The sequence below is a fragment of the Equus asinus genome, chromosome 14, assembly GCF_041296235.1.
Source record: "Equus asinus isolate D_3611 breed Donkey chromosome 14, EquAss-T2T_v2, whole genome shotgun sequence".
NCBI lineage: Eukaryota > Metazoa > Chordata > Mammalia > Perissodactyla > Equidae > Equus > Equus asinus.
The window spans coordinates 25,418,050-25,440,891 of record NC_091803.1 but is presented as its reverse complement, the minus strand read 5'-3'; the positions used below and the strand labels follow the sequence as shown (position 1 = coordinate 25,440,891).

Here is a 22,842-nt window from a genome sequence, read left to right as displayed (position 1 = left end):
GCGGCCTAGATGGTGCCCGTGACCACGGACGGAGGCAGCGTCGCGGGTTGATTACGTTACACCCAAAGGTTGCCGGCGCCGAACTGGTTTCTAATGAGAACTTTAAAAACGATTCGTTCTAACGAAAGGAAAGAGCCACGAGACCCTCCAACTGCCCGGAGAAAGCAAGTTTCTACAGTTCTCCGTCCAAGTGACCCGCGACCAACTCCCAACGGTCCCTTGCCTCACGGCGCCACGACACTGCGCGTGCGCAAACTTCTGTCAACCGCGCTGACGGAAGCCGAGAAGAAAAAAAGGCGGGAGCCACCAATCCCAGGTGGAGCAAAATGGCGCGGGAGAACGAGATGCAAGAGTTCGCCCGTAGCTTCTTCCGAGGCCGGCCGGACCTCAGGTGCACTGGAGGTTCAAGTTGGGGTTGGAAAGGGCAGGGGCGGGACGGGGACTCCGTCTTGACACATGTCTCCGCAGCACGCTCACGCACTCCATCGTGCGGCGGAGGTTTTTGGCTCACACGGGCCGCGACCACCTGGAACCCGAGGAGAAGCAGGCGCTGAAGCGGCTAGTGGAGGAGGAGCTGCTGAAGATGCAGGTGTGGGTGCGAGCCTGGGCCACGGGAGGTGGGGTTTGTTGCCGAGGAGGAGGGGCCTCAGGGAGGGTGGGACGGAACACAACCTTGGTACACGTTTTGCTCTCTTGATGCACACACAGGTTGATCAAACCGGTGCCAGAGAAGAGAGGCTAGGCCTTGCCAAGAAGGTGAAGAGGCCTCCCATCCCCTGCAGTGACTCAGAGCGAAAAAGGTTCCGTTTCGATTCGGAGTCAGGTTAGTGCCTTCTATATAGTTGGCTCATTCAAAAAGTATTTATTGTGCATGTTTTACGTCCCAAGGCATTACGTGAGGGCGCAAGGCCAGTGAGTCAGATACCAGGAACAGGGTGGGCCCATGGCTGTGTTTCCTGCTCCCCTTCCCTCCAGCTGTCAGAGCAGGGTTTGAGGCAACCTATCCCAAGTGGAGGGGGAAGGGACAGGAGGAACCTGTCCCAACCTTGTCTTCTCTCTACATTCCAGAGCCCAGCTCTGCAGCCTCCAGTCCAGACTGCTTTGGCTCCCCAGCAAAGAATGGGATGGCAGCAGCAATCAGTTCAGCCAAGGAGGAGAGTCCAAAGCAAGCCTCAAAGAAAGCAGTTGAGAGCAGCGATGAGGAAGAACAGCAGAGGGACCCGACTGCAAAGGTTGGATTAGAGAGGGAGGAGGTGAAGGAGACAAGTGAGGAGGAGGAGGAAGAGGGCTCTGCCAGAACAAGTAAGGTCTGGAAGGAAGAGAGCAGTGAGGAAGAGGAAGAGGAGGAGGAGGAAAAGGAGGCCAAAGGCAGGACTAGGAAGAAACTTGTGACAAAGAACAAGCAGGCACCAAGCAAGGCCTCGGCCAGTAGGAAGCAGGCCAGGGAGGAGAGTGAGGACAGTGAGGAGGAACCTGCCCAGAGGATGAGAAAGAAGGCTGAGGGAGAGAAAGGCGCTAAAAGTGAAAAGGAAAGTGAAAAGGAGAGTGAGGAGGAGGAGACCCTTGCCAAGAAGAAAGAGAACAGAGAGGAAGAGGAGGAAGATTGGAAACCCAGAGCCTGGGATAATGGAGGGAAAAGGTCAGCTTGGGAGGAGAGGAGGTATAAGCAGAAAAGCAGGGCAGCGAGACTGCTGGGAGACTTGGGGGACCAAGAGGAAGAGAAGGAAAAAGCAGCAGCAGGCAGTGGGAATAAGAGCAGGGGAGATGACGAGCCCCCAGTGCAGAGGAAGAGCAAAGACAAGAGCCAGTGGAAAGGTGGCAAAAGGCAGAGTGGAAGCAGTGAGGATGGGGAAGACAGCGGGAGGAAGATGAAACCAACTGCTAAAGGCACTGGGAAGACAGCCAACATGGGCGGTATCAATGGTGAGGCAAGTGACTCGGAGAGGGAGGTAACTGACAGTGAGGCAGGGGGTAGCCCTAAGGGGGAGAGAAAGAACCGTTCTTCCAAGAAGAGCTCCAAGAAAGACAGGACACAAAGCTCCTCCTCAGCAGATGGCAGTCCAGAACCCAAAGGCAGGAAGGTAAGGGTGAAGATGGAATGGGAGGCCACCACTCTGGAAGAGGGAGACCCTAGCTCAAGTTCAGAAGACTTGGCTTTCAGCTGCTGTCTTTCCTTGCCAGGCTGGCTCTGGTTGTCGCGGTGAGGACCACCCAGCTGTGAGGAAGCTAAAGCGCTACATTCGGGCCTGTGGTGCCCATCGCAACTACAAGAAGCTGCTGGGCTCCTGCCGCTCATACAAGGAGTGCCTGAGTGTCCTCCGGGCAGAGCTGGAAGCCCTGGGCATGAAGGGTGAGGCTGGATGTGCCCTGGGGGCTTCAGGAGAGGGCCTTGGCTGCTGGGGAGGAGAAGATCACGAACCTTTTCTGCCCCAGGTAACCCCTCCTTAGAGAAGTGTCGAGCCCTGAAGGAGCAGCGGGAGGAGGCAGCCGAGGTGGCCTCCTTGGATATTACCAACATCATCAGCAGTTCAGGTGAGGGGCTTCCTCCCACTCCCCAGGAGCAGATGTGGCTTGAACTCTTAGGCAACTAATCTCCCACCTCTCCTTCCCCGTAGGCCGGCCACGCAGACGCACAGCCTGGAACCCTTCAGGAGAAGCAGCACCCCCAGGGGAGCTGTACTGCCGGACCCTGGACTCAGAGGAAGAGCAGCCCCATCTCCCACCCCCAGACTGGTCACATTTGCGGGGCATCATCAGCAGTGATGGTGAGAGTAACTGAGCTCCCTCCCTCCTCCAGGAGGGACTTCCCTCTTGTAGCCAACATATAAAACACCCCCACCCCCAACTCTGTGCCTGCACAGAGCAGAAGCAGCTTTCTTCAGAGAAGACTTGCAGCCCCTAAGGACATAAGTTGTTGGGATCCTACTTCTCAACCTCGTGTTTAAGGTGTTTGTTTTTTAAGACTCAATAAAGGAGTGTTTGAATCACCTCATCAAAACTGCCTGGCATTCTCACTCTCTGTACTTTGGGCCAGGAAGCCGAGAAGTAGCCACTGTCCCCTGCGGTCTGATATCCTTTCATTTTCCCAAAGTTCTCCAAAGTTCCAGCCTTCAGACCCTGCCATTCAGTCTACCACCAGGCTCCTATCCTCCTTCCTTCAGCCTGACCAGCGGGCCCCTCTGATCACCCTGCTTTTCACTGTGTTTGATAACCTAATGCCTAGTTGGGAGAAGGATCCAAATAACTGGCCTTAAGAATATGAAGCACAAAACAAAATGACTTGCGGACAGCTGGTGTCTTCCTTACCTCTTCTGGAAATAGCCACTTAGTCCATCGGCCCACTCTTTCAGCCTTAAAGGGGGTGTGTTTGGGACCTAATCTGATCAATCAGAGCACCCCAGGCCTCTGGCTACAGACTGAGCCAATGAAGGCACTTCAGGACTTTGCTGGAATTCTTGCTGTTGAGATGTAAGCTTGGAGCTGCCAGGGGCCCGTGTGTGACCTGTGTGTGAAGTGAACCTTCTGAAAATCTCTGAAGCCAAAGCAAAGGGGAGAAGAGGTCAAGACACTGATGACCTCCTTTGAGGCTCTGGATTCAGTCATGCCTGAGAGGCATTAAAATCACTGAAATTTTTAGTTACACGGCCCAATAAATTCTCTCTTTAAATACAACTAACACTAGGGCCAGCCCGGTGATGCAGGAGTTAAGTTTGCACGCTCTGCTTCGGCGGCCCGGGGTTCATCGGTTTGGATCCTGGGTGCGGACGTGTGCGTCGCTTCTCAAGCTATGCTGTGGCAGGTGTCCCACATATTAAATTAGAGGAAGATGGGCACAGATGTTAGCTCAGGGCCAATCTTCCTCAAAAAAAAAATTACAAACTATACAATAACAAGATACTTAAATACTTCTTTAAAATAAACAAATACATACATAAAAGTAACACTATCACCTGCCATCCAACAGTCCTTAATACACACCTTAAGACAGAAAGGGTGAGTCCTGGGATCTGTTAGAATAACCAACAGTTTATTAAAAGCTTGCTGTGGGGCTCTGTGCCAGCCCCGTAGCTTGGGAGGGGCTCCCATGACTGCCCCCAGGCCCGGGAGCAGCCCCTTCCCTGGTCCTTCCCTTGGTCCCCTGCCCCAGCTCTGATCTCAATTAAAAAAAAAAGATAAAGGACAAGACGGCACAGGACGTCATACAGCAACAGGGGAATGGAGAGACCCAGGCATCCTGATCCCAGACCCCATCCTGATCCTTCTTTCCTAGGAAGGCCTTTATCTCCCATTCTCCCCACCCCAGGCCCCAGACCTGCTCTGCCACATCCCAGGTCTGGGGGGCCTGGCGACCCCAGTCGATGGCCCCATTGCAGGGGGTAGTATACTTCTTTGAATATAATAGATCTAGACCCACCCTTCCCCTCCCCAAGGGGACTAGATGAATATTTGACACGCACATCTCTCTCCTTTCCTGAAGTTGTGATGGAGAGAGACCCTGGCACCATGGTGGGGAGGCAGGGGCTCCTGGTCAGCCTTGAGGCACCTATGCCCAAGCTGGCCCTGGGCCATTGGCCAGCCCAAGAAGCTCATGAGATGAGGTTTGAGGGGAGCTGGAGCCAACATCCTATCCCCTACCTTTGGGTGGGCCTGGAGCTTACAGCCCTCCAGGATCAGGCTCCACCCACCCCTGCCCCTGCCCCTGCCCCATTCATCTTCCCATCCACCCTTGCACTTCAAGAATAGAAGTGGGAGGAACCATTGAGGATGTGGGAAGCAACACTGGTGCTGCGGCTCAGAGGCCCAGGCACTGCGGCAGCAGGTGGGCCCACATTGTCACTGCCACTGCCCCCTGAGGCTGCCCGCCGCAAGGGCTGGGGGCTGTTTCTTAGCAGCAGCAGGGCTCCACCACGGGGTGTCCCACTCTGTGCTGGGGGCCCCAGCCAGTTTGGGGGACCTGGGGGAGCCAACAGAGAGGGCTGACGCCAGGCTGGGGGTGGCATGCCTGGTGGAGGAGGACCATGGCTCCAGTGTGCCCCTGAACGAGGAACAGGACGGGAGGGCCAGGCAGGGGCAGGGGGTGGAGTGGGATAGCCCTGGGCAGCAGCCTCAGCTGGGATGCCCCCCAGAGCCATACTGGAGAAGCCAAGCCTCATGCTCTCAGCATCGAAAGCCTCGATCTCACGGGCCTGCCGCTCGAGCAAACTCCGGATTCGCTCGGAGCGCCCTGTCTGCAGGGCCAGCAGCTCCTCCTCCACCTGGGGCACCCAGAACAGAAGTTAGAGAGTCCGGGGCAGCGGGGGCTCCCCTCCCCACCCTGTGCTAGAGGCTGAGCCTTCTCACCCGCTGCTCCAGCAGTGCCCGCCTCAGAGCTACTCTCTGCTCCAGCTCCCGTAGCTCCCTCTCGTGTTGACTCTCTGTGCGGATCTTGATCTTGCTCTGGTAAGCATTGAGCAGCTCCAGTTCCTGTTGAAGCTGCTGACGAAGGGCCTGGAACTCTGCCTCCTGGGTCTCATCAAGCCGCAGCTGGAGAATAGGAGGAACTAGTTTTAGGGGCCTCCTCCTTCACCCCCACATCCTCCCCTGCCCCAGGTAGGCCTGGACCCTAAGGTTTCAAGAAGCAGCCAGCCTCAACATCTATCAAAATGAAAGGTCGTCATACCCTGTGACACAGCAATTACACTTCCAGGAATTTATCCCCCAGGTATACTTGCACATGTGCTTGAAGGTGTTCACTGAAGCGTTGTAATAGCAAAATACTGGAAACAACCTAAATGTCCACCAATAAGGGATGGGTTAAATAAATTACGGTATGTTCATACCGTGGGCAAGTCTACGCTGTTAAAAAAAATGAGGTAAGTGCACGATATGGAAAGATGTCCAAGAAATATTAGGTGGGAATAGAAGTTAGAGAACAGTATGTAATGTATGATTCCATTTTTGTTTAAAATTTTTATATAATTTTCCAAATAAGTGAGGAAAAAAATCTAAAATGCAATTTATTAACAGTTACATCTGAGAGGTGGGATTGGGTGAGGGAATGGCAATGAACAGGGGCACTTTTACTTTTTACACTAAGTGTAAATTTTAAGTGGCCCATTCCAAGTGTTACGTGTGATTATTTTTAGAACAGCAACCTTTAAAATCCTCCAGAAGTCTGAGTAAATCGGCCTGAGGGCCACAATCATTTTGATTTGCTCCCTGTTCACACATTAAACTAACTCAGGCCCAGGAAAAAATTATAGCCACTCTTTCCTTGGTCGTTCTTGGTAGAGTAGGCAGGCAGGCTTTGTCAAGACCTTAAGAAAATACTTCAGAGAGATAATAAAACCATTGCAGAGAATACTAAGAGAGTATCTGAGTTTCCCAAGAACAAAAAATCCCATCTCTGTCCACACCCCCTGACTCCCACTGCCCATAACTAAGCTGGAAATACAGAGGCAACCTCCACCATGCTCCCTCCCTGGACCCCAGGCCTCACCGCCTGTGAGCTGAGCATCTCCGAGATGGACTGGTCATATTGCTCGGCTAGGATTGCCAGCTTGCGGGTCTGTTCTTCCTTGAGCCGCTTGAGGAGGCTCTTGTGCTGAGCTTTGGGCGTCGTCTCCAGCAAGTGTGCCCGTAGAGCCTTGTACTGCCGAGTCTGGATCTTACACGTCTCCTGGAACTGCTTCTTTATCTGCAGCTCCTTAGACTATGCAGTGGACGGACCGAGGGGAGGTGGGGGCAGGGGAGGAGAGGAGAAGGAGGAGGAGGAGGAGGAGGAAGAGGAGGAACAACCAGGGGAGAAGGGGAGATGAGAGAGAGGAGGAGAGGAGACAGAAGCAGAGACAGGGAGAGGGAGAGAAACAGAAAACATGTTAGACAGAGGGGGCGGGGGGAGCTGTATACAGACAGACATGGAGAGATGGGATTGTGTTGAACAAGATCAGGAAGATTCTCAATAGGCAAGAGATGCAAAGAAAACAAGACAGGTTCCAAGAGCATGTTCACAGAGTCGGGTGGGAAACTCACAAGAAACAGCAGGAGAGTTCATGGACAGGGAAGTGAGAATCTTTTAAAGAGTAGTGAGTGCACATAAGAAGTTTTGACCATGCAAAGAGGGATAACATATGACCTAGAGAAAGAAGCATGTGAGCAGATACAGAATATGCACAAGAGTGAGTAAGAAAACCAAGTTACAACACACCCATGGAAGAGAAGAGAGCTAAGGAAAAGACAGAGGAAGTCTTAGGTTCAGCACCTCAGGGTGGGAGGGAGGAAAGGAGGATAAGCACTGAGCTGAGAAATGGATAAGAAGGGGTGGCTCCATGTGGGGCCACATAAGGGAAAGGGGCAAAGGAGGTGGCCAGAAAGGGCCTGACAAGTTCAAGGGGCCAGCAGGTGCCACCCGGACCAGATCTCCACATTCCAGCCTGACTCCTCACGCACTCAGCTCCCACTCCAAGCCCACCACCAATCCCATTTCCACAGCCCCCATTCTCTCTGCCTGGCCCCTCAAACTCACCACCCACTACTGTGGAGGGTTTACAGTCCCATCCCCCAGCCCTCTAGGGTAACACCTAATGCCAGGAGAGAACCTCAGTTCCCAGACAGAAGGGAACCACATAGGGATTGGGTTGGGATAAAAGGCAGGGGATGAGAACAAAAGAACCCAGAACCTAAGCACTCTCTGGAAGGAATCCACAAACGAGAACTGCAGGACCAAGAAGTTCTGTGGAAGCTCAACAGGGGCCCAGAACCCTGAGCTGGTGGTGGTCATGGTGCAACGAAGCTATGGAGGCAGAGAGGATGAGGCTGAGGAGTGAAAGGGGTTGAGATAACGTAGATGGGGGTGAAGAGTTCATGGAACTGGGAGCCAAGGGTCCAGATTGGGGGCATACGGGGGAGGCTAGGCGGCAGGACAAAGCAGACAGAGGCAGCCTGGGCCAAAAGTACAGTTCCGCTCAGATATTTTATTTGTGTTTGTCTTTTTCTTTTTTTGGTTGGGGAAAGGGGACAGGTTGGAAGGGAGACAGAAAAACAAAATCAAAGAGAGAAAAAAACCATGACTCTTCCCACCCACTGCCACCCCTGGCCCCAGGCCTGAGTCGATGAGGGTGAGGATGAGCACACACACAGGGAGAACAGCAATAACTTAGGGTGGGGGAGGAGTGTCAGGACATAAAGTGTAACTTCCGGACTCCACGGTGGAGGAGGCTGCCTGTCTAGAGGTCCAAAGGGCTCGAGGTAAGGTGGGGAAGCATACTGAGGAAGGAGGGGTAAAAGGGAGGAGAGGACTGGGACTGGAGAAACTTCACTGAGTAGTGGGAGATAAAGTGCTCAATGCTCTAGATTTGGGCTGGGGAAGAGCTAGAGTTGGTCACCTCCAGGGGGGCAGGGCCCGGGACTGGCGGGTTTGGGCTCTCCGCCCAGCTAGAATCCCTGGTGGTGGTTGGCGGGAGGCAGGGGGCCCTAGCCGGCGCTGCCTGCGTGGTAGCAGCCGGGGGATACGGCTGGGTCGTTCACCCCGAAGCAGGCCCCAGCTGGCCAATGCGTGGATGGCTGAGGGGGGCAAGCAGGAGGCTAAACCCTGGCTGGCCCGTGCCAGGCGCCAGTTCCAGCCCTTGCACAGGGCCCAAAACCTTGCCAACAGGGCTAGTGGGTGTCGAGCAGTGCGGGGATTACTCCGCCGGGGCCCAGGAACAGGCAGACGGCTGCGGAAGCCATTCTTGTTGGTCTTGGGGTAGAGTGCAAACAGGCCCCGGTCTCCCACAGCTCCACAGCCCTGTAGGGCTCGGAAGGCCATAGGTGACAGGCGCAGCAGAGCCCGCAACCAGAGTCGAGAGATGCCCCGGCGCATCCGGGGGCCCTGCTGCTGTACCCATTTGCCCCCAGCTGCCATAGCTGCTAGAGGTAGAGCCAAGCCTGGCCAGGCTAGGAGCCAGGCAGCCCCAAGGCCCAGAGGGACGCCCATAAGGCCTCGGCGCCAGCTCAGACCCAGGACAGCCCCCAGTGCAGTGCCCTGGGCCAGGAGTAGGAACAGACTGGGGGGCAGGTGCAGGGCTGTACAAAGAAGTAGATAGGAGGCTCCCAGGCCCACCAGCCCCACCTCAAGGGCCAGCAGCGCTGCCTGCAGGCCACCCCCACCCTGGGCTGCCAGCAGTGGGAGCAGCAGCAGAAGTAGTAGGGGTAGGAGGCCAGAGGAGGATCCCACTGCAAAGGAGAGGCCAGCCAGGAGGCCATGGGACAGGAGTCCAGGGAGCTGGCTAGCAGGGCCAGGCCTCAGATGTGTTGGGGGAGGTTCAGGGGGTATGTCTGGTGAGGGACAGCCATCTCCAGGATCCCTTGGGGTCCTAATTAGAGCTCCCTCCTCCTCTTCCTCCTCCTCCTCCGGGACTGGGGTCAGTGCCGGGCCCTGGACCCAGCCAAGCTCAAATTCCTCATCCAGGAGGCTCCCATCCTCCTTCCCCCACAAGCTCCATGCCTCGGCCACCTCTTGGCCCACAATGCTCCTCTCCTGGGGTGCCAGGGATGGGACTCTAAGCTCCTCTAACTCCTCCTCAGGCAGAACCCAAACTTCCTCATCAACCAAACTCATATGATGTTGTGGACTAGGAATAGGGGTTCCTGATTCTTCCCCCAATATCCTCTGCTCCTCTGGCACCAGGGTGGCCCCTTCCTTTCCCAGAATCCTTCTCTCAGGAACTGCTTCCTCCTCCTCTCCCAGAATTCTTTGGTCCAGGACTGCCTCCTGGCCAGATGAGCAGGGCTGCTCTTCTCTAGGGATGCCTGTGCTGGGTGGTCCCAGAGCCCCAGGAATGGGGAGCGGGAGGCCCGGGGGGCGCTGGCCTGCACGTACTTTGAGGCTCTTGGGCTGCTGGCGAACCTGGGCTGCGTGCTTCTGCCGCAACTCTTGTTCACGCCGCTTGTTGTACTCCAGCTGGTTGCCCAGCTCCGTCTGGTGCTGCAGGCGGGTGAGCTCAGCCCGTGTGCGCTGTACAGCCTGGAGCTGCCGTAGCTCCAGCTCCCGTGTGGCCTCATGCTGCCGCAGCAGCAATGCACACTCCAAGTCCTTCTGTGTCTGTTTCTTGTTCAAGTCCTGAGGCAGAAGAGAGGCAGGGCCCAGAGCCCAGTCAGGAAGCCTTATTGGCATCAGGGAAGTGAGAGCCCTAGGACCTCATGGTAGAGGGAGCACAGGGTGGAAAGATGAGGGGTGTAGATGAGGGGTATAAGGGAGCCAAGCTCCTGGCTGGCCTGGGAACAGAAGCCTAAGAGAACTCTAGCAGAGTCTGATAGGCATGGAAAGCAAGAGGGATGTTGAGGAGAAGCCCAGGCATAACACAAACGGGGACAGAGGGGAAAGATAACTACAAGTGAGGTAAATAGAAAAGGGTCGGTGCCTGGGATTCGGGAGAGGAACAGCGGATGGGGTGGCCTACCTCTCGCAGAAGGTCCTGGTCCAGGCTGTGACGAGCCAGCAGCATCTTGCGCTTGTACTGGCGACACTGTAGCTCAAAGTATTGGCGCTGCCGCCGCAGCAGCCCCGCCTCCTCCTCTGCCTGGCACTGCTGTAGCTGTTCCTTCTGCCGCAAAAGCCACTCGGCCTTCTCCCGCTTGGGCGTGCTGGGGTTCTCCTGGAGCTCCTGGGCAAGGGCAGTAGGGAGAACAGGGAGCTCAGGACCTGCCTCACCCAGCATTGGCCCCACCTACTGCTGCAGGCCTATCCCACCTCCTTTAGCTGCTCCTTCCGAAGTTTGTAGGTTCGTTTCTGTGCCTCCAGAAGGGCAGCGAGCTCCTTCTTCTGCTGTCCCAGGATGTGCTGCTGGAACTTACGCTCCTCGGCCTGGGCAGCTCGCGCCTCCTTCTCACCAATGGCCTGGTGCCTTCGTGACAGCTTTTCTGCCTCAGCCCCAAAGCCAGCCCGCTGTGCCTCAAGCTCCCGCTGCAACCGTGCACTATGTTCCTCACGTTCACCCCTCAGCCTCGACTCCAAGGCCAGCAGCTGTTTCTGGTGCTGTCGTCGCATCCGCTTATAGCCACTCAGCTGCTCCCGCAGGGCTGAGTCCTGCTCATGCTCCTGGATCTGACGGCTGACCTGGGATGCAAGAGAGAATGAGAAGCGGGGCTTAGCCCTGACCCCATTTTATTAATATACACAGTCTTTGTGCTGTATGGGTGAAGAACATGGGTTTTATTCATGGGTTTAATTCTCATTTGGTACCTTCCTCACACTTAACCTCTCTGAGCCTGCAACCTCAACTGGATAATAGAGATACAGTCTACTTCATAGTTGGTGTGACTGAATGAGATGAAAGCTGTCCAGCACAGGGCCTGGCATAAAAGCAGGAACAATTCAGATTAATTCAAAAGAGTAGAGGCATCACACAGACCTGGGCCCAAATCCTAGCTCTATCACTTACTATGTGACCTTGTCGCTAAGCCTCAGTTCCCTCATCTGTTAAATGGGGCAATACTACTTCCTCTTGGGGGCTGTGGAGATTAAGTCTGATACATACGTAACAGTGTCTAGAACACCCTACCAATAAGTGTTGGCTTTCTCCACCTTCAGGAAATACTGAGGACCCATTACAGCCCAGGTACAGAGCCAGATCTGAGCCACCAGATGTTGGAATAACAAGAACACTGGGCTTGGATGTCTTCATTTAAGGTTTGAGCTCAGGTCTCATTGTCAAGGGGCTATGTGAGTGGACCCCAAACTAGTCTAGGTGGCCAAGCCCCTGGAAGAAACACACCTCTCTGCATAGTAGCACAAAGCACCAAGCATCAGAGGATCTGAAGAGTTTTCCTAGCAGAACAACCAGCCATAAGCAGAAGCCATAAGAACATACTAGACCAACCAGTGGCCTCTAAGGGGATTGTTGGTGCTTGCAGCCAAGCAGGAACATAATCTAAAGGTTTATTAAAAGTATGGATGAAAAACTATGTTTTATAACAAGTCTACCCACTTTTTCCTGTGAACTGAGAAAAATACTGCCATGATTTGATTTTAGGAGAGGACCAAGGTCCTGCTTACAGAATTTGAGAACCACCAAAGGTGCCTGAACAAGTGCCTTGGGCAAGCAGCCCCTCTGAGTCACAGCTTCCTCATTTCTCAAATGGGATCATACTCTCTCCCTCCCAAAGGAGCTGTAAGGATTAAATACAGGCAAGTGTGTGGGCCTGAAAGCCAATCACTGGCATGAGGCAGACACCTGAACACAATCCTTGCCCTCCAGGGGCACAGAATCAAGCAAACCTGTCATAATGCCATTCAAGGTACACCACAGCACAGGGATGTGAAGCACCTGGCTGACCAGGAGCCTGGAAAGGCACCCCAGAAGACAATATTTAAGCCCAGTCACAAAAATTAGGTAAGAATTTGCCAAGCTAGGAACACCCACATTGGGCAACATAACCAAAACAGTCTGTTGGGAGGAGAAGCGATGGGGGAGGGTCAAGGTGAGGAGAAGGAGACAGACAGCAACAGAAAGTGAGGGTGGAAACTGGACTTAATCATGTGCCACAGAAAGAAAATAATTTCTGGACTTAGAAAAAGAGTTTGGGGTATACAGGCTGAGGGAGGATGGCTGCACTTACCAGGGAGGCAGTACGAATGGTGGCAAAGTGGTCCCGGTTGCGGCAGTAGGCCCGGCGGCGGGCAGAAGAGGTGGTAGAGGTGGGAGCTGGGGCTGCAGGTGGCTGGAGAGGGCTTGGGGTCACCTCTGGCTGGTAGGGGTCATCATACAGGTTGTCAGAGCCCTAAAGGAAGGGAAGGTGGAAGAGATGCCCAAGGTTCAGAGGGCACTGGGCAGAAATGGAGTTCCCTGGGGACCCAGTCAGATTTAGAGGAAGACCAGTCATGTTTGGGAGGGACAACAGGGAACCCAGGTGATTCCTGAGTATGAGCTGGGGCTCGGCTTTGCCACTGTCAGGACTACTATTCAGGGTGAGCTGCATACCGGCAGACGGTGGATGATGGAGCTATGGGAGGTGACTGTGTGCTCCCCCTCCTGCATCATGGCCATCTCCCGAGCTTCAGGGCCTTCCTCCTCCTCCTCCTCCTCCTCCTCTTCTTCCTCCTCCTCCTCCTCATTGTCCGAGGCATCTGCTAGGCTATTGACTGAGCTGCTCTGGCTGGAGGCGCTGATGGACATGCTGGGCACTGAGTGGCTACTCTCTAGACTGGTCAGTGTCCCGGCCCGGTGCATGTAGGGCTCTGTCTCCTGTGGATAGGGTGTAGGCTATTGGGCAGGGAAGGGGAAGGACAAGGGGTATGTACATGAGGTAGTATAAGGAGACAGAGGGCATGGGGAGGGTTGGGGAAGGGAAGCCAAGCAGCTGCTAGGACGCAAGCACAACATGATGGTAAAGAAGGGTGGCAGGGCTAGCTGGGTCACCTCCTCCTCCTCTGGGGCCTCGGTGCCAGGGCCATTGGGTGCTTCTTGGAATAGTATCTTCTTCATCTTACGGTACTGTAGGTTGTCCAGCTCCCGCACAGCATCCTTAGTCCTCTGGATTAGGTCCATGATGACTGTGGGTGGCCGCTCCCGGAGCACAAAGCGGTGCTGGGGGAAGAGAACACTGAGGCCTGCTGCCAAGCACTCCCCACCCCCGAGTATCCCATGGGTCTTAGCATTCCCTCTGGCCTGAGGCACTCCCCTGGGGCTCATGCTCACCAGGGATGGATGCTGGCCTTGTCCAAATCCCTCCTCCCACATTAATCTTCCCCACCCAATCTCTACTTCCCAGACAGTCTCTTATCCTTCTAGGCATGGCTGACAGGCGAGAACAGTCGGGAGATGTAGATTCTAGTCCAGGCCCTCTATCAAAGTGCTGCATGCCCCACATCTCATGTGGCCTCTCTGGGCCTCAAAAGGTATCCCACAATTACAAAACAAGTAGGTCAAATTAGACAACCTACATCAGTTTCCAACTAGGGCTCCTTAGGCCCCCATGTATCTGTGACGGGAATGGGGGCCTCTCTACTTTTGATAACTCAAAAAACCCTAAGGGAAATCATACATTTACCCATGACAAGGCTATACAGGCTTTTGGCTTCAATTACATTAGATCAGTGTGGTAACCCTGGTTATCGCACAATGACCAGAAGCTCTGGCTTATATACATCTTTGGTTAATAAAAGATGGGAAAACAAATAATTACTTAATAAATAAAGGCAGCATGGTAGACAAAAGCTTGCAAAACATAGTGTCCACTGGGGATAGGGGTGGGAATTCACAAACGAAGTTCTTGGTGGAGGAAAAAGTGGGAATCACTAATTTCATTGAGGGGTTTCTGTGACTCTTAACAAGCTACAGTTCTGAAAGAATGCTAGACCAGTGAGCTCTCACCTTCAGAAGAACCTCTGAGGTTGGTCTGTCCTGAGGAATTTTCTGAAGACAGGAGTCGACAAAATTCCGGAAGTACTCAGACCTAGAAGTCACAGGAGGGAGAGGGAGGGGTGGCAAGGGCATGAGCCAGGCAGCCTTACCCTATAGCCTAACCCCTAAGCCCAGGAATCCCAGTCCTCACCAGTGTCCTGACTGGAGCACGGGGGACTCATTCTGTGCAATGTGGTATAAGGCACTCATCGCATTCATATTAAACAGCGGTGGTTTCCGTTCCGCTACAGAGAAAGGTCAAGGGGAAGAAGGTGAGAGGTGGCAGGTGGGCAGAGGAGACTGGAATGGAAATCAGAAGACTTGGGTTCACGACCCAGCTCCCTGACTTCCTCACTGTGTGACCCTGAGCAATTCCCAGAATCTCAATTAATTCCTTCTGTAAAATGCAACACCCATGCTCTCCCTTGCACACGGTGGAATAGGCATCAAAGAAAATAACGTATGCGAGAGTACCAAAGAAGGCAAAAAGAAGTATTCAGTTAACGGCCCAACTAATATGTATTAGATACCAAATGAGAGCAAAAAACTTGCTAAGCATTATGGGGAAGATAAAGAAAAACAAGAGACAGGCCCTGTCCTCAAGGAACTTCCAGTCTAACAGGGAGGATGAAATAGGACTGAACAAGTAATATCAAGTTCAAACTATTAATTAGTTTGATGAGAGGAAGACAGGCAAATGGCTGTGAAGCTGGGTGTCTGGTGGGCCCTTAGGATGGTATGTTTGCAGGGGATTCAGGGAAGGTCTCCTGGAAAAAGGGATATTGGAGCTTGGCCTTAGATTTGAAGTTGAAAGCCTCTTGTGGCCGAAATGTTTTGTGTTTACGTTTTTGGCCTAAACAGTGATTTTTAAATTAAATTCCAACATAACAAATAATCATCATCTAAATTTCCAATTTCTCTTAAAAAATCAGACTGGTGAACCAGAGCCTGGATTCCTGCGTTAACAACGGGCTGGAGCTAAGCAATAGCAATCTCCAGTTTGCCAATCCTCTCCATATTGGTTCTCTGATATGGAGTATCAGTTGCCATTTACAATCAGTATTGATGGGTTTTTTAATAGAGAAATATTTCTCTGTATCCGTGTCTCTACCAAAACCTAGGAATAAAATGGACAGCTCTAGACTTTTCCTATACCTGCCTTCCTTCACATATTTGCATTACCTGTTTGGCTGTGCCTCAAATGGTAAATGTAGACATGGGAAGATGGACAGAAAGATCTTGTCCAAATCTCTGACCTTGGGCAGGGGACACAATACAAACCAAGGCAAGAAAGTGGAAAAGTTCATGGCACACTAAAGTGGGTGGGGCTCATGAAGGGGAGAGTCAGCCTTTAGGAAGCAGAGCCTTTAACTTGGTATAAGGAAGGATGGGGACGGCTTCAGTCTTGAAAGCAATGGGGAGCCTCTGATGGCTCTGAGAAGGAGAGTGAAACAACAGCACCAAGCTTGGGCAGATCTCTCCGACATAAGAAAGACTGCAAAGAAGAGACTGCGGTAGGAAAGATCACTGCAGGAAGTTGCTGTAAGAGTAACTACCGGCACCTCTTTCTTGGGCAACTATTCTGTCTGTGCCTCGCATCGCATGGGAGGCCTTACAAACATTATCTCGCTAAATTGGTATTTTAATAGTGTAGGCTGGCAGAGATGAGAACCTTGACATGACCTCAAAGCCTCATGAACTCATTTGAGCCAAATTCTCTGGCCTCATCACTCACTGCTCTTTGCATTACATGTAATATTTCAAACAACTGAAGCTAGTCTCAGCTCCCCATGCCTGCTCTTACCTGTCTGGAATGTTCTTCCCTACAGTCTTCAACAGCTAACTATTACTTATGTGGTTCTAGTTTAGATATCTCCGCTACAACCCCTGACAAGTAGGGGGTATAGCTCAGGGGTAGAGCATTTGACTGTAGATATCTCCGCTACAAAGAGAATTTCCTTAGGCCCTGAACTAGGTCAAGTCCCTTGTTTTATGACTGTACTGCTCCCATAACTTCTCCATTTAGCTTTTCTCACATTGAGAGAAAATATGCCTATTTCCCTAACTTGAATGTAAATTCCATGAGGACAGGAACTTCATTTACTGCCATAGCTCCAGAATCTACTAGCACAGTACATGGCACACAAAAAAGAGTCAGAACTAGAGTGGTGGACAGGAAGAGATGAATGCTACGAAATCTTCAGGTCTAAGAATTGGCGGGATTTGACAGCTGCCTGTACTGGGGATCAAGGGTAGAGTCAAAATGGACAGGACCTTAGAGGCCTCAGAGGTTGGGCAGGAGACAGTAAGAGACAGAAAGGAGCAGAGAGAAAAGAGGAGGAGGGAGAAGAGAGGAGGATGCCCTTACCCAGCTCGATGCAGGTTATCCCCAAGGACCAGACATCCACCTTGCCATCGTACTGCCCCTCATCCATTGCCAGGATCACCTCTGGAGCCATCCTGGGAGAATAGTCAGGAGAAAGAGGCTAATCACCTGCGCAGACCATGCCAACTCCTGCTCCCAATATCCAGGGAGCTCTCCCCCTCACCATCACTCCCACTCACCAGTATGGGGTGCCCACAAAGGAGTTGGCAGGTGCCATGATGGAAGCAGAGCCAAAGTCCCCTAGCTTCACCAAGCCTGGCTCTGATAGCAGGATGTTTCCAGCTTTCACATCCCTGCCAGAAGCAAAGCACAAGGATAAGACATGTGTCTCAGGAAGGCTGGGCAGGGGCTTTAGCCTCAGTTTCCAAAAAGGGTGTAGCCCAGCTGAATGAGGAGTAGTGTAGTGAGCACCCCCTCCCAGCCATTGTCAGTGCTGCTTATACCTATGGATCATGTTGTGGGAGTGCAGATAAGCCAGGCCCTGAAGGGCGCCGTGGGTCACAGCTGCAATCTCCACCTCCTGAAGGGGCTTCTTGTGCACTGGGGAGTGAGGGTAAAACATCAAACTGGGGAAGCTCAAGGATGGACTGGAGCACGCTCCCCTTAACCATTCCCTTACAGCTTCTCTGCTCTTTTCTCGTCTCCCACTTGTTGGCCAAAGTGTCACTTACCTTCTAGAAGGTCAGAAGCTGAGCCCAGGCAATACTCCATCACCAGCTAAGGAAGAGTCAAGGGTCAGAGATCAGCAGATCTGGCCACCCCTGGCCCATCTCCCTTGGGCAGAAATCCAAAACAGAGAGTGTCCTTGCCTATCCTCCACTCAGGCAATGCCCCCGGGGTAATGACAGGGAGGAAGGACAATTGAGAAAACAAGGGGGTGCTGGGAGAGTCCCTAGAGTCAGGGCCTCCCCTAGAAAGACCGCTAGATACCACCACTCTCATCTGAATCCTTTCAAAGCCCCATTCAATCTCCATCTCCTCCAGCCCATGTGCCCCTTTCCAACCGCTAACAGTCTATCTCACTCTTCAAATCAGCCTCTCCTTCTGGACGGACACTGATGCTCATGGGTTTGTCTGAGCACTAAAGAAGTTGGATGAGACTTTCTCCTTCCCAAGATCCCTACAATGGCACCCTGATCAAAGCCCGCCTAAGAGACTGGACCAGGATAAGGATGGGCCTGAGTAGGGACAAAGATTAAGCCAGAGGCAAAGGGCCAGCTCACCCAAGCCGTGTGCTCCCTCAGGTAACAGCCCCGGTACTGAATGGTATTGGGATGCCGGAGCTTCTGTAGGAACCGCACCTCCTTGATGATGTCCTGCCATTTCTGGGAGGAGGTCAGGCAGGGGAGAGGCTTACTCAGCCAGCATCTTGAGATTGGGGTCCCCTGCCCCTAACCCAGTCTTGTCAAGCCTGACCTACCTCATTTGACTGCTTCCCACTGTAGGACATCTTCTTGATGGCCACCACCTCACTATTCCGGACATCTCGAGCCTAGAGAACCAGACCAGAAGATGGTGAAGGTCTCCAGCGAGAATTGGGCAGCAGTGAGACTTGCTGGCCCAGTAGGACAAGGCAGGAAAGACTTTAGTGGTGGAGTAGTGTAGAGGGCTTTTTGGAAGTCCACATGGGGAAGAATATAATCACCAGCCCTACCCTACTCTCCCAAGCCCCAACTCACAAAGTACACGGCTCCAAAGCTGCCATGGCCAATTTCACGGAGGTCAGAGAAGAGCTTTTCGGGGTCATCCTTGAAGAAGAGCTCAGCCACATCAGGGTCCTTCAGGCTCCCGGCCCGGCCCCCAGCTGGCATGGTGGCCCCTGGGGGCCCTGAGAGTGGGGCCTGACCTAGAGAACAGAAATGGGACCCTGAGAGCAAGGATGGGGCCTTCAGAGAGAGAAACGGGCCCCTCAAGTTTCTGCCTTCTTCTCTAGTTTCCCAACGAGAGGGAAGCACTGCTGAGGAAGGGCAGGGGGAAATTAGGAACCACTACAAAGCTCCAAAAAAATAAAGTTGCCCTGGCAACCAGAGCACAGGAGCCGGGTCCCTTGAGTCCCTAAAACTGCTAGGAAGACTGAGAGCTAAGCATCTTCACCACCTTCCTCAGCCCTCAACAAGTTCCATTTCCTAACAACCACTACTTCTCCCCTCAAAAGATTTTGCCTCCCAGCCAGAACCCCAGATCCCCAAGCGTCCTGTCCCACAAGTCCCATACCCCAAACATTTCCAGGCACCTTCCTGCTCCCCTTGGCACGAAGGTCCCCCCCCCCCCCCAACTCTCACACCCTGAAAGAAAGCAGGAAACGGTCAGGCCGGAGGCAGTGGAAATCCGGCCATTGTTAGAAGCGGGTACTGGTCCAGAGGGGCCAGAAGACTCACTCTGAAAAAGGATTAGGGACACTGTGGCAGGGAGGAGATCTAGAATGGGAAGGACAAGGATAGAAATGGCACCTGGCTTTGGGGGCATCTCTGTGATCTGGGCTGCCTTGTCCAATCCAATCACATACACATCATATACAGGTACAAGACATTTGCAGCGTACAAATAGCATTTATTGAGCATGTATAGTGAGCACCTTACAGGTATTATCTCATTCAATCCTCATCACAACCTTATGAGGTATTACTATTACCCCCACTTTGCAAATGAGGAAACAGGCTCAGAAAGGTTAAGTGACTTGCTCATAGCTGGTCCTCCACCACTGTGTTTTCAGAACAGAGTATGAAACAAGCAGGGCAGGGTCATGATCATCACTTCACAGATGAGGTCACTGAGGCATAGAAAGGAAGAACTTCTCCAGTCAGAGAACAGGACTTTCTCATAACTCTCTCAGCAACTCACCCCAAGTTCAGCCCCTTCCTGCAGTAAGCCTCTCCTGATCACTCCAGCCCTTGGAGAGAGCTCCTAGGAGCACTCAGCCAAACACCCAGAGAAAGCTCCTGCAGGACATCAGAGCCAAGACCCCCAAGAGGATCCCAAGCCAGGCTCCTGGCTAAGCACTTGCTGAAACTTAGGCACAAAGGGAGCTTCAGCAGAGCTGGACTCCCAGGGCAGAGTTCTAGTTCCTTAAAAGCACCTAACAATTTAGCATGTAATTATATTCTGTCGTGCCTTGTTTCCTGTTGTGTTGTTAATTTTGTCTCCTCAGCCCAACTGGAAGCTGGAGGGCAAGGAGCAAGCCCTCCTCTCCAGTGGGCCCCCAGGGTGCAGAGGGCTCAGAATAGCCTGGGAGATTGATTGATTGCCCTCAGCCCAGTCCTCAGCAGCTCCCAGGCTACTCAAAGCAGGCCCCTTTCTCCTCTCCCGCCAGCAACCCTGCCAAGCACTCCTCACCCTCACCACACACCCACACACAAAGGCAGGTACTCACAACTTGCCAAAGGAATTTTCCTGACCTCTTTACCACCACCCAGCCAAGAACGCCAGCACAGGACCCCAGGTCACATGTAAGGGACGCCAGCAAAACATCACATGGGGCCTCTTCCTCAAATATCAACGAACATTTGACCGACTACCAATGTCTGTGCTAAATCACAACCACCTTCTAAAACAGACAGTGTTATCTCCATTCTGCAGATGAGGAAACCCAAGTCTGTCCCTAAGCTACACTACCAGTACATTTCATCTGTAATGTACGGCAACAGGGCTTTGACTAAGTTCCCTATACTTGGTGTTCTCTTTGGTAAAATGGATTACAGCATGTGGCTGTTGAGATTTTTAATGACATCGCATACTTAGAACACTATGCAGACACTCAGCATGTGGATTTTTCCTTCCCTGCCTCCAGGGTCACCACAACAAGGCTTTAATACTTTGGGGATCGTCCTACCTCTCAGCAGCTGGGCTTTAACAGTTAAGAGACACTACTATGGCTATCATTTTTGAGGAGAGATAGCTCTCTTGGAACCCAGGTCAAAGATTGGGATAAGGGTAAAGATGAAGGCCACAGCAGAAAGCAAAATCCATGAGGCAGAAGGCAGGAGCCAGAGCCTCCCATCAGGAAAAGCTTCTGAGCACAGCCCTCCTAAAAAGGAAGCTCTTGTCCCTGTCATTCTTAAATCTCACCCCAACTCACTCTCCTCTGGACCCCTGGCCAAGCCCAGGCACAGAAGAAAACAGATGGCAAGAGACAGGTCTGGAGTAGGGGCAAGACTTGATTGAGGACCTGGGTTCAAATCCTGATTCTGCCACTGTGTGACCTCGGGCAGCCTCTCTGGGCCTCAATATCCTCAACTGTAAAATGGAAAGATGGAAATAAAAGAGCCCCCAACAAGAGGAATGGGAGGTCACATGAAAGAATGGATGTAAAGCACTTTGTAAATGATAGATTGCTTGACAAATAGAGAAGATTATTTATACCATCACAGCAAGAGGTTGGAAGGCAACTATAGCTGGGGGAAAATATTGCCAGGCACCCCTAAATACAAACGCACACACACACTTGCTAGCATGGACAAGAAACCCAACAGACCATGCCTAAAAAACAGATAAGCAAGCAGACGCACCATGGGGATCAGAAGCATGGGAATCAACACCCAGAGCAATAAGGAAAAAGGGGTATAAGCCTGGAGAAGAGGTAGCTGTGAGGGACAAAGTGAACACGGAGAAGACCAGAAGGGTGCAAACCCATCTGATTAGCTCAAGCACCCTAGGGCGTGACCCTCGGTGACATAAGAGACCCTGTCACCTGAGGTCCCCCATCAACCAGACATAATGAAGGGAAGAGGAAGGGGAACAGGGTGGCCCCAGAAGGCAAGGCTAGCCAGAGGCTGACCACTGGTCCAGCTGGGCTCCCCCGTCCTGAGGAGAGGGCCCACCCAGGCCCAGCTTCTCAGAAAGGGGTACCCTTTCTTCTCAACGCTAGACACAGGGAACCGCGCCCCTGTACCCCGTGTCTCACCTGGTAGGGGTCACTATGATGCCCCAGCGCCTCCGCCTCCTCCTGGGGTCCTCCAGCGGCTCTGCCAAGCAGGGAGAGGGGCAAGGAGACCTTTCCCCTTGCCACCTCTTCCTCGGCTTTCGCCCCTCCTGAGGGGCGGGCCCGGGAAGCCTCCCCTGGAGGGGAGGGGGTGACAACCTGATCTGACCTCGCGGTCCAGTCCTCCTCCTCCTCGAGGGCGATAGTTGCTGAATCCCGGATTTCTGATTGTGGGGTCTGAACCCCAGATATTTGAACGGAGGGAGGCAGAATCTGGTATTTGAACGCGTGGGGAATGAACCCCGGATACCGGTGCACGCAGGGGCCTGAACCCCAGGTATTCGAGATCCTATGAAACAGAGCCCCAGGTTTAGAGAGGTTGGGACCCAAGTCCGGGATATCTGGAATCTGAGGGGTTGATACCCGGATATTTGAGAAGCGAGAGGTCAAGCCCGGAAATTCGGGACGGAAGGGCCTGAGACCCAGGTCTTCGGCCACCGACAGGGGGCCCACCCCGGGGACGTTCGGCCGCACGGCCCCTCTCACGCCAGGGTCCGACGGTGACAGCCCCCACTCCCGCGCAGGCCTCCTCCCTTTCCCCTTTTCTCTCCTGAGGGTAGCAGAAAGATTATGGCTATGGGCGGTCCCCGCGCCCTCTCTCCCTCTCTTCAGCCTCAGCCTCTCTCCGCACCACAGCCCGGTCTCGTCCCAGTCTCCCTCTCCCTCTTCCTCCCAATTCCAAGATGGAGACCGGGCGGGAGGGCGCAGGCGCGGTAGGTACGCCCGGGCAGAGGGGGCGGGGCCCCAAAGGAAACAGCCCCGCCCCTCCCTCCTTACTGCTGCGGCATGGGAGACGGGCAGCCAACGAGCCAGAGTGCGCGCGCGCCCCGCCACGCGGACCCTGGGTGGGAGGAGGAGGGGAGAAAGGCTCAGCTGGAGGGAGGAGCCCAGCGCGCTGTCCAACTGGCGGTGGCGAGGGCCGCGGCGCATGCGCTCGCCCCGCCTTAAGGGCTAAGCCCGAGCTTGTTGCTAAGGGAAGCTTTGAGGGGGCGCCGGGGAAGGAAAAAAGAAGCCGTGATCTGCGCCTGCGTGCAGTGTAGAGGTTGGGAGGGGTAAGGGAAGGCTGCTGCTGGGCGCAGAAAAGGCGGGAAAATGGACTGCTTTGGTTAGTGACCGGCC

The 22,842-nt window shown here is 53.4% G+C and overlaps 2 protein-coding genes across 9 annotated transcripts; one reads left to right on the top strand and one right to left on the bottom strand.

Annotated features, from left to right (window-relative positions):
* Window positions 1-238: 238 nt before the first annotated feature.
* HIRIP3 (HIRA interacting protein 3) lies at window positions 239-2,998 on the top strand. Of its 2 annotated transcripts, none has more exons than XM_014863940.3 (7): window positions 239-391; window positions 469-589; window positions 709-823; window positions 1,069-2,081; window positions 2,182-2,350; window positions 2,434-2,532; window positions 2,616-2,998. In XM_014863940.3, exons 1-7 carry the CDS (start codon window positions 327-329, stop codon window positions 2,777-2,779), a joined length of 1,746 nt encoding a protein of 581 aa, XP_014719426.1. In that variant the 5' UTR covers window positions 239-326; the 3' UTR covers window positions 2,780-2,998. The 2 variants fall into 2 exon arrangements, with proteins under 2 accessions (XP_014719426.1, XP_044602602.1); XM_044746667.2 differs by having other exon boundaries at window positions 469-595.
* Window positions 2,999-4,006: 1,008 nt separating this feature from the next.
* On the bottom strand, window positions 4,007-21,784 carry TAOK2 (TAO kinase 2). 7 transcript variants are annotated; one of them, XR_011494197.1, is made up of 20 exons: window positions 21,646-21,783; window positions 18,426-18,592; window positions 18,167-18,238; window positions 17,970-18,071; window positions 17,418-17,463; window positions 17,190-17,286; window positions 16,926-17,039; window positions 16,729-16,820; window positions 14,512-14,605; window positions 14,331-14,412; window positions 13,377-13,544; window positions 12,939-13,220; window positions 12,577-12,738; window positions 10,709-11,074; window positions 10,419-10,622; window positions 9,839-10,078; window positions 6,479-6,691; window positions 5,660-5,767; window positions 5,341-5,523; window positions 4,007-5,255 (listed from the first exon to the last, which is right to left on the bottom strand). XR_011494197.1 is itself a non-coding variant. In XM_014863936.3 (19 exons), exons 2-19 carry the CDS (start codon window positions 18,555-18,557, stop codon window positions 4,734-4,736), a joined length of 3,171 nt encoding a protein of 1,056 aa, XP_014719422.1. In that variant the 5' UTR covers window positions 18,558-18,592; window positions 21,646-21,783; the 3' UTR covers window positions 4,007-4,733. The 7 variants fall into 7 exon arrangements, 5 of the variants coding, with proteins under 5 accessions (XP_014719422.1, XP_014719423.1, XP_070340711.1 ...); XR_011494198.1 differs by having other exon boundaries at window positions 12,939-13,202; XM_014863936.3 differs by lacking the exon at window positions 5,660-5,767.
* Between the last annotated feature and the right edge of the window lie 1,058 nt (window positions 21,785-22,842).

Coding starts and splice junctions, on each gene's coding strand:
- HIRIP3 (XM_044746667.2), top strand. CDS start 327: ATGGCGCGGGAGAACGAGATGCAAGAGTTCGCCCGTAGCTTCTTCCGA. Junction 2,082..2,181: donor CAGAACCCAAAGGCAGGAAG/GTAAGGGTGAAG, acceptor TTTCCTTGCCAG/GCTGGCTCTGGTTGTCGCGG. Junction 2,351..2,433: donor GGAAGCCCTGGGCATGAAGG/GTGAGGCTGGAT, acceptor TTTCTGCCCCAG/GTAACCCCTCCTTAGAGAAG.
- TAOK2 (XM_070484610.1), bottom strand. CDS start 18,557: ATGCCAGCTGGGGGCCGGGCCGGGAGCCTGAAGGACCCTGATGTGGCT. Junction 17,040..17,189: donor TCCCACAACATGATCCATAG/GTATAAGCAGCA, acceptor TGCTTCTGGCAG/GGATGTGAAAGCTGGAAACA. Junction 13,545..14,330: donor CCTCAGAGGTTCTTCTGAAG/GTGAGAGCTCAC, acceptor CTCTTCCCCCAG/CACCGCTTTGTGCTCCGGGA.